This window comes from Priapulus caudatus, unplaced genomic scaffold, assembly GCF_000485595.1.
Source record: "Priapulus caudatus unplaced genomic scaffold, Priapulus_caudatus-5.0.1 Scaffold1346, whole genome shotgun sequence".
Taxonomy (NCBI): domain Eukaryota; kingdom Metazoa; phylum Priapulida; class Priapulimorpha; order Priapulimorphida; family Priapulidae; genus Priapulus; species Priapulus caudatus.
Window position 1 is genome coordinate 8,895 of NW_014578407.1, and position 10,887 is coordinate 19,781.

Genomic DNA, 10,887 nt, shown 5'->3' on the forward strand with positions numbered 1-10,887 from the left:
CACTAGTTTGGGGGCATACACAATGTACTATATATTCATGCTAGATAATCACTGATTCACGGTTCTAACTTCACTCATCAACGTTTAGCTGCCAGAATGACACTATTACACGACAAGAGCATTTTCATTTTTCACGCTATTCAGACTAGGGCATCTAGTTTACATACGTTTTCTATAGGGCATCTAGTTACATACCGTTTTCTTAGGGCATCTTAGTTTACATACGTTTTCTATAGGGATTCTACCTTTACATACGTATCTCTATAGGGCATCTACGTACATACGCCTTCTACTACGGGCATTCTACTTTACACATACGTACTTCTAAGAGGGCATCTACGTTACATACGCCTTCTATATCGGCATCTTACTTTACATACGTATTCTATAGGCATTACGTTTACATACGCCTTCTATAGGGGCATTCTACTTTACATACGCGCTTCTATACGGGCATCTACGTATACATACCTTCTATAGGGCATCTACTTTACATACGCCTTCTATAGGGCATCTACTTTACATACGCTTTCTATAGGGCATCTACTTTACATACGCCTTCTATAGGGCATCTACTTTCACAGTTACGCTTTCTATAGGGACATCTACGGTTACATACGCTTTCTCATAGCGGCATCTGACTTTAATACGCGTTCTATATGGCATCTATTTACACACGCCCGCTTTCTATAGGGCATCTAGTTTACATACGCTTTCTATAGGGCATCTAGTTTACATACGCTTTCTATAGGGCATCTAGTTTACATACGCTTTCTATAGGGCATCTACTTTACATACGCTTTCTATAGGGCATCTAGTTTACATACGCTTTCTATAGGGCATCAACCTTAGATGCAGATAGTGCAGCTATAATGCAGTCTATAGTGCACTCTAGTGCCGAATATTACAAAGAAGGAGAGAACGAAGCTTTTTCCGGGGATGAAATAGTGAACAATTCGCTACAGGCTATTGGTGCGTGTGACCTTGGGTGTGACCCATGTCAGCAACACGAATGACACGTGAGCTGCTGTAACCGTTTTGTTTCTGATCTAGACGGAAAATTTTCAGCTTAAATTTTTTTTCAAACACAATAAGTAGAAAGGACTTTCGAAATGTTCATAAATGACTGACGTATGTGTATTTCATCTGTTCGCTTGTATCGTGATTGCAGAGATATCCCCCAGAGCTGTTAGATCCGCCGTGAGCATACAGTGGGTAATTAAAGTTAAGAAAAGCGCATGCAGCTATTCTAGTTAAAATTCAAAATTATTCAACCAGAACAGCTGGAGTAAATGATTGCTGAGTGCCCTGGCCAGCTCTATGCAGCTAATGAGTTCGAACGGGCGCTGTAAATTAAAATTAATCTAGATTGAAATTCTAGTTCGTAGTAGAAATGTTGCTAAGATGTACATCCCGTCGATTCAATCAAAGAACCTTATTAATTCATAATTAACAATTAATAATATATAAGTATTTCTGGTCAAATATGAAATAATAAATATAAATAATTAAAATAGCTTTTTAGCGACCTTGGACTGACAGACGTAATGTCGCTGAGGGTTCTAACGTTAATGATTACCGCTCCTGATCGTAACGGTCGCTAGAGGGCCTACTCACCAGAGAGTTAACCCCTCACTCTATGAAAGTGGGTGGCTGCTGACTGAGCCAGACCGGCCAATGAGTGAGCAGGTTGCAGCGACTGTGATTAGGTCGTCCAATCAGCGAGCAGGCTTTTGCCTGACGTCATTTCTCAAGTTATTCAAGTTGAATTTATTCAACTGCAATTAGTGCATGCTTCTGCCAAAGCTATTAACTAGATTGTTTCCATTCATCAGGTATTCGCCTGGAGCAAAGTTTTGCCGTATTTACTTCTGTACGCTCGATTGCTCGCCGCTAATCAGATNTGTCCTACACGCGCACGTAGCCTGAGTAGTGTTATCAACGTAACAGATTCCTCCGTTTTCGCACGTGGCACGCTGACATGGATCGTCTGAAATAGAAGCAACTATTATAATGTTTTGAACGCGTGCATTAAAGCGAGGATTTCTCTCGTTTACAACAATTGTTTTCATATTTTCTCGACCGCTCTGATACTTACCGGTACTTCTTGCATAACGCCAAATGTGTATAGTAAAACTAACATGTCATAGAGCACTCGCACAACATTCTATCCACAAATATGTTCTCCGATCTGCATTACTAATTAGATTGCTTACATATATGTCAATAAACCTAGCGCGTGGTGTTTGCCTTCGCGAAACCGAAACCCTGACTCTACATTAGGTTAATTACTTTTTTATATGGATTTCAAGATAGGCACCTGTCTATAAGATAATATATATTAACGTTACGTAACCGCGTGCGCTCGTTTTGTGCGAGTGTTTGAATAATCCGTTATCGCGAATCTGAAGATATCGGGCGCACGTTTGCTGTTCATCTATTGTGTTATTGCATGTATATAATAGCACACATTTGTGGTGATTGTTGTGCTGGAGTATTAAATATAACGCAATTTATCTACACTCATGCAGTTTTCCAATTTATTCCTGAAATGATACGTTCGTGATAGCAGTTATGCTAAGTACGATTAGCGACCTTGTCCATCTCCCCGACCATGCTCTTGAGCCTTACCAAGGTCATGGAAGACGGCTTACCATTATCCTATTTCATTTGCTATCATTATTTGTGCTCAGTGTACATAAATACTCTTCAACCTAAACTTGAGCTTGACGTTGGGCATATAAACAAACACATCGGTCATGTAAGATAGACTCACCTAACTGGCAGCTTCCACGGCCATCCAAAGACAGGGTCACTCTTCTATACCCAGGCTGGCACTCGCACCGCTGTCTCCCAGAGGTAAAGTCCAGATTGCACGTACTGTGCGGAGTTGTACACTGCTTGTTATCCAGACAATCCTCACCCAGAAAAGCAGCTGCATAGGCAAAGGCACAAGATATAGCCTAAGGCATACACCACGTGTGGTCGATTTGAGAGAGTACTTGACGCGTTCTATGAGTACTTTATTGTATATCTTCATTGTGTATATTATTGTGTGATCATTTGTAATATACGAGGTAGTTTGGCTATTCCCTATTTAATAACGATTATGTGAAACCTTCTTTCTTCTCGGTCGTATATTTTTAACATGGGTATGAAAACAAATTACAAATTCGTCTCACACATATCTCCAAATACACCTTGAGGACAGAGGCAGAGTGGATCATATGAACCAGGATCGACCAGACAAGTACCGTTGTTACAGTTCGTTGTACTACATGGGTCCATATCACATATTGCTCCTGTTATTCCATGTGGACAAACACAAAAGGCAGTATAAGAAACGGGATCAACAACGCAAGTACCAGTGTTACAATCTAGTGTACTGCATGGATTCGTCTCACACATATCTCCAAACACACCTTGAGGACAGAGGCAGAATGGATCAAATGAACCAGGATCGACCAGACAAGTACCGTTGTTACAGTCCGTTGTACCACATGGGTCCATATCACACATGGCTCCTGTTATTCCATGGGGGCACAGACAGGAGGCGGCATAGGCAACAGGATCAACAACGCAAGTACCAGTGTTACAATCTAGTGTACTGCATGGATTCAGCTCACACATATCTCCAAATACACCTTGAGGACAGAGGCAGAGTGGATCATATGAACCAGGATCGACCAGACAAGTACCCTTGTTACAGTCTGTTGTACTACATGGGTCCATGTCACACATTGCTCCTGTTATTCCATGAGGACAAGTACACGAGGCAGTATAGGAAACTGGGTCAACAACGCATGTACCTGTGTGGCAATCTAAAGTACTACATGGGTCCATATCACATAATGCTCCTGTTATTCCATGAGGACACAGACACGAGGCAGTATAGAACACAGGGTCCACAAGGCAAGTTCCATCATTGCAACCTAATAAATCACATGGATTGTTTTCACACGTGTCTCCAAATGTTCCTTGAGGACAGAGGCAGAATGGATCATATGAATCAGGATCGACCACACAAGTCCCATTGTTGCAATCGGCTGCATTACATGGGTCCATGTCGCACATTGCTCCCGTTGTTCCAGGAGGACAAACACAGGTTGAGGAATTTGAAATAGGGTTAACAACACATGTTCCACCATTACATTGCGCAGTAATGCAGGGAGTATCAGTGCACTGTTCGCCAAATATACCGCTAGGACATTTGCACATCGGCGAACCAGTAAATGGCTCTATCAAACACGAGCCCATGTGACAGTCGAGTGTGTCACATGTACTCCTGCCGCAGCTGGGACCGGAGAACCCTGTCCTACAAGCGCACGTAGCCTGATTGGTGTTATCAACATAACAGATTCCTCCGTTTTCGCACTTGGCACGCTGACATGGATCATCTGAAATAGAAGCAACTCTTATAATGTTTTGAACGCGTGCATTAAAGCGAGAATTTCTCTCGTTTTCAACAACCGTTTTCATATTTTCTCAACAGCTCTGATACTTAACGGTACTCCTGGCGTAACGCCAAATGTGTATAGTAAAACTAACATGTCATAGAGCACTCGCACATCATTCTTTCCACAAATATGTGCTCCGATCTGCATTACTAATTAGATTGCTTACATATATGTCAATAAACCTAGCGCGTGGGGTTTGCCCTCGCGAAACCGAAACCCTAACTCTACATTAGGTTAATTACTTTTTTATATGGATTTCAAGATACTCACTTGTCTATAGAATAATATATATTCACGTTACGTAACAGCGTGCGCTCGTTTTGTGCGAGAGTTTGAATATTCCGTTATCGCGAATCTGAAGATGGCGGGCGCACGTTTGCTGTTCATCTATTGTGTTATTGCATGTATATAATAGCACAAATTTGTGATGATTGTTGTGCTGGAGTATTAAGTAAAACGCAATATATCTACAATCATGCAGTTTTCCAATTTATTCGTGAGATGATACGTTCGTAATAGCAGTTATTCTAAGTACGATTAGCGACCTTGTCCATCTCCCCGACCATGCTCTTGAGTCTTACCAAGGTCATGGAAGACGGCTTACCATCATCCTATTTCATTTGCTATAATTATTTGTGCTCAGTGTACATAAATACTATTCAACCTGAACTTGAGCTTGACATTGGACATATAAACAAACACAATCGGTCATGTAAGATAGACTCACCTAACTCGCAGCTTCCACGGCCATGGAAAGACAGGGTCACTCTTCTATACCCAGGCTGGCACTCGCACCGCTGTCTCCCAGAGGTATAGTCCAGATTGCACGTACTATGCGACGTTGTACACTGCTTGTTATCCAGACAATCCTCACCCAGAAAGGCAGCTGCACAGGCAAAGGCAGAAGATATAGCCTAAAGCATACACCACGTGTGGTCGATTTGAGAGAGTACTCGACGCGTTCTGTGAGTACTTTATTGTATATCTTCATTGTGTAGATTATTGTGTGATCATTTGTAATATACGAGGTAGTTTGGCCATTCCCTATATAATAACGATCATGTGAAACCTTCTTTCTTCTAGCTCGTATATTTTTAACATGGGTATGAAAACAAATTACAGCCCAGTATACGGGAAACTAGGTACATGATCGATGATGCGTTGTGTGTATACAGCAGGCCCGTAGCCAGCTTTACATTGGGGGGGGGGGGTTCGTTTTTCAATGTTGGCAATTTGCTCGGCAGGGGCGTGTACAGGAGGGGTCCAGGGGGGGTCTAACCATAACGCAAAGTTGTGATCACGCGAAGGGGGGGTCTGGGAAATTTCCCCCATAACATTTTTAAAATTACACCCCCTCAGATGCGTTTTCTGCGCGAGCAAGGGCGGTACGGGCGCACATACTCAACGCGCACGTACGCACACACAGGCATTACGCACACACACACAACACACACACACACACACACACACACACCACACACACACACACACACGCACGCACGCCACGACGCACACGCACGCACGCACGCACGCCACGCACGCACGCACGCCACGCACGCACGCACGCACGCACCGCATACGCATACACACACGCACACGCACATGCACACGCACACGGCACCAACACACACACGCCTGCGCGCACGCACACACATATATACGCTGTTTAACCTAATTAAGAATACATGTGGCCGACAAAAGCAGAGGTTCAGAACTACCCGGTATTTATACGTGCGCGCGAGACACGCACTCTCTGCAAAGCTGACCATAGTAAAACCTTCGACGGCAAGGAGCACCGGGAATAAGGGCCGATGCACAGTAGCTAACATCGGGTTCGTCGCCGCTTACCATTCTGTCTGTCGAATGATCGTAAATGTCGCCTGCATGGCGATACCTGAAGGAGCGGCAAAATACATGTCACGTCATCGATAGTGAGGCTCTCGTGTTGCGTGCGCAGTGAGAACAATCCGCAACGCTGCTAAAACTCAACACACCGTATACGCATGTAGAGTTACTTTTCATAAAGTGATCGTACATTGCTCTCACTTGACGGTCTAGTAAAATCTGAAGAAAGAATTCTGAAGAATACTGTGAAGAGAAGTCAAATAGCAAAGTGAGATTAAGAGGAATCCCAACACAGGCACGTAATAATCGCATGAAAAGACTGGTGTACCCTTGATCGACGTGCTGGTGGGAAGGTTGGATCGCAAACCTACAACACGCTCAATGATAGACGTTATATTTCGGGAATTAGATAATAGCATTGCACAAGTAATTAGATATAGTATAAGAAGCAGAGTGTACGTTGTAATTTTAGTTCGATAGAATATGCTAACAATATTAAAAAATACTGGGAACGAAGTCATCTATTGCAAATATCCCCAATACCACCCAAACCATAAACGAGATCTCCGTCCTTTTTCGTTGCGTTCGTTCGCCTGGTCCGCTCCGTTTGTCCGTCTATTCGTCCATCCATCTATCCCTCTATTTACATAATCTAGATTCTGCTTTTTTTTTTCTATTTAACTCTATCTATTCTCATCTCTATCTATCTATCTTCTTCTATCTATCTATCTATCTATCTTCTATGCGTATCTACTCGATTCTATCTATACTTTTCTATCTATCTAATCTATCTATCTATCTATCTTCATCTTATCATCTTATCTATTCTATCTATCTAATCTATCTATCTATCTATCTATCTACTCTATCTATCTTCTTTATCTATCTATCTATCTAATTTCTATCTACATCACTATCTATCTATCTATTCTATCTATCTATCTATCTACTATCTATCTATCTGATCTATCTATCTATTCTATCTATCTATCTATCTTTATCATGCAATCTATCTCATTCTAACTATCTTACCTATCTCATCTATCCTATCTCATCTATCAATCAATCAATCAATCAATCTATCTATCTATCTATCTATCTATCAATCTATCTATCATCTATCTATCAATCAATCTATTCTATCTATTATCATCTATCTATCTATCTTACTTACTATCAATCAATCAATCAATCAATTATCTATCTATTATTCTATCTATCAATCTATCTACTAATCTATCTATCAATCAATTATCTATCTATCTATCTATTATCTATCTTCAATCAATCAATCAATCAATCTACTTATCTATCTATCTATTTCTATCTATCTATTTGATCCTTGGCTCTATATGTGTAAATCACAGACGTCGACTATGCAGGATTTGTTAATTACTCACAGTGATTAAAGAGTCCTGCTATCAGTAAAAACCGCGAATAAATATTCCAAGCTGGCGCCATCAGCGCCATTTGCATCACAGCGATTCTGAACGACAGCAGAGAAGAATTGTGCCAGGCGTTTCATCAATTAATTTGTTTCTATAATTCTTTTTTATAAATACATCAGCATATATAAACAACAATAAGCGCAATAGCATACCCGTCGATATTGAATACAATGAATGGATATTATAAACAGGAACGTTAAGAGACTAGTAATCGATTTTATATACGAGTTTTAATAATAACGTTTTTTTAATAATTCTGTTGATTATTAATTATACGACTTGCCGAGTCTCTCTCTCATCTCTCTCTCTCTCTCTCTCTCTCTCTCTCCTCTACTCTCTCTCTCTGCTCTCTCTTCTCTCTCCGCTCTCTCTCTCTCTTTCTCTCTCTCTCTCTCTCTCTCTCTCTCTCTCTCTCTCTCGCTCTCTTCCTCTCTCTCTCTCCTCTCTTCCTCTCTCTCTCTCTCCTCTCTCTCTCGCTCGGCTCTCTTCCTCTCTCTCTCTCTCTATCTCTCTATGCTTCTCTATTCTCTCGTCTATTCCTCTCTCTCTCTCTCTCTCTCTCTCTCTCTTTCTCTCTCTCTCTCTCTCTCTCGCTCTCTTCCTACTCTTCTCTCTTCTCTTCTCTCCTCTCTCTCTCTCCTCTCTCTCTCTCTCTCTCTCTCTCTCTCTTCGCTCGCTCTCTTCCTCTCTCTGTCTCTCTCTCTCTCTCTCTCTCTCTCTCTCGCTCTCTTTCCTCTTCTCTCTCTCTCTCTCTCTCTCTTTCTCTCTCTCTCTCTCTCCTCTCTCGCTCTTCTTTTCTCTCTCCTCTCCTCTCTCTCTCTTCCCATTACAACAGACCACATTTCACACTGATTTTCGGCTATTCATGAATTACCAGCGATTGATAGCAAACAAACACATTGCTTAAACACACGAGAACACATGATTAATAATTCACTTTTCTTCGCCCGCCAAGCTAAACGTGACAGTCGGAAGGGACGGAAGGCGGACACGAGATGAGGCGTCTACCGCTCGTAAATCATTTATCCGAGGTTAAATTACGTGTAACAGTCATGCATTTGGGCCTTAAATGTCTGTAATTTTTACTCGGTTAAATTATTTCTACATGCGGTTATAAAATGTTTTTCTAAGGCACGATGACCACCGTATCCCCTCACGCGCTCGATTGAGCAATAGTTACAAACGTATTTGAACGAGATTTTTGTACCGAAAAAGCCCTGCGCTGCCATGGTCACCAAGAGCGCGCGACACCTGCCAATAGTCGCCCTTGGCTCGCTGTGCCATAACGCGCACGCGAATATTGCGCGCGGCTACTGATTAAAGTTGCTAACGTGTGATGAAGCGAGTCGGTCGATTGGGAAGCCAATAGTTCCATCGCTTATCGCTGCAATTATCACGCGAGATCAACAAACCACTGAACAGCCGCTATTACCAATGTATAACGTAGCTGCATTCTCTTCGTTATTGTTACCGCTCTTAATCGCAGTAATATTCAAATAATATAATAATATTAAATTTCGCCGTTACATATTCAATAATATATTAATATATATTGCGCCGTTAAATTCAATAATATTATAATAATAATATTTGCAGTTAATATTAAATAATATATATAATATATTCGCCGCTAATATTCAATAACATATATAAATAATATTCGCTTAATATTCAATAATATATTAATAATATTCGCCGTACATATTTCAATAATATATATAATAATATTCGCTCGTATATTTATTATAATATTCGCGCGGTTTCATTTCGACTCGTACCCACAGCTTCGCACTTGCTTGTAGGAAACCCGGGCAAGCTTTGCCCCTTTCCTCGTCCCTAACTATAGCGACGATGTCGACGACACGGGTTCGAACGTCGCTCCAGAGGTTTTACTCGATTATAGTTGTTCGAATAATGGCTGGCAGGTGTTGCTCTTCCGCGAGATGTGCGTTAGAACTACGAGGAACCGTTCACGACCAGTGATGCGTCGTCGACAGTTAGCCGGACGATTGGAGCCACTATTGCGCCTGATCGTTTTATAACATGACGATGCCTCGACGGTGCTGCTGCGGTGACCTGCGACAGGTTTACGTCAAGGGCAGGGGCATGACCTTAGGAGCACGCCCTCACGAACGCAGGGCACGTTCACGACGCAGGGCACGCTCGCGCACGTGAAACCGTTGCGCATCAAATATATCAGTCAGTTAACGCCTGACGTTATAGGATACTCTCCCGTTGGCCGGGTATTGCCTCTAGTGAAGATTAAACGTTTATGTTGCGATATGAATCGAATCAATCACTTGTCTTTATTATAGCAAGAGATATATCTCTATGTCATGCAAAAAATTTCATTGAAATTTATCCAGCACCTAATTATGTTACACACAATTTTGAATTTTATATTAAAAATGGTTTTTTGGATATATTCTCATACAGACAGATAGGAGGGGGGGGTGGGGGGGGATACAAAATATTCTGCCACATGTTAAGCACAATATTGCGACAAAATAGCCGTCAGGATTTTTCGTTTTAATTACATATTTTACGAGAAAACTCGAAAAAATACGCTACGTTCTATAACTATATTGTTGCCGTTTACGTGCTGGGAAGTTTCATTTTATGTCTAAATGATGATCTTGATTTGCGTACCGATGGCTATGCTCCGTCATGCGAGTCGCCAGTAGCGAACAGAACATTTAACGGGTGAAAAATCAGATATTTAGCTGTTTCAGATTATTTTTTGTCTTCTCTGTCCTGCCTGAAGGTTACTCCAGGCTTGCCTTCCCACTCTCACCACCTTTTCTCTCGCTCGCTGGTTCTCTCTCTATCTCTATCTCGTAGTCTCGCGTGTCACTCTCACCACCTGTTTCTCTCGCTCGCTGGCTCTCTCTCTATCTTCTATCTCTACTCTCGCGTGTCGACTCTCCCCACCTTTCTCATCGCTCGCTGGCTCTCTCTCTTATCTCTACCTCGCGTTCTCTCTCTTCTTTATTTCTCGCTCTCTCTCTCCCCCTTCTCTATTCTCCTCGTATCAATTCTTAATTTTATATATAGTAATATAATAATATAATATTGTTACATATTTATATTGAATACTAATAATATAAAAATATATATATATTATATGATTTTTATAT

At 41.5% G+C, this 10,887-nt stretch overlaps 1 protein-coding gene across 1 annotated transcript in view; it reads right to left on the reverse strand.

Moving 5' to 3' along the window:
• Positions 1 to 10,887, reverse strand: part of LOC106816316 (neurogenic locus notch homolog protein 3-like) — a 38,878-nt gene that overhangs the window by 5,815 nt on the left and 22,176 nt on the right. The window contains exons 3-4 of the mRNA XM_014820897.1: positions 5,185 to 5,343; positions 3,423 to 4,397 (exon numbers count right to left, since the gene is read on the reverse strand). Of these exons, the coding sequence (XP_014676383.1) occupies positions 3,423 to 4,397; positions 5,185 to 5,343 (1,134 nt within the window). The remainder of the gene's footprint in view (positions 1 to 3,422; positions 4,398 to 5,184; positions 5,344 to 10,887) is intronic.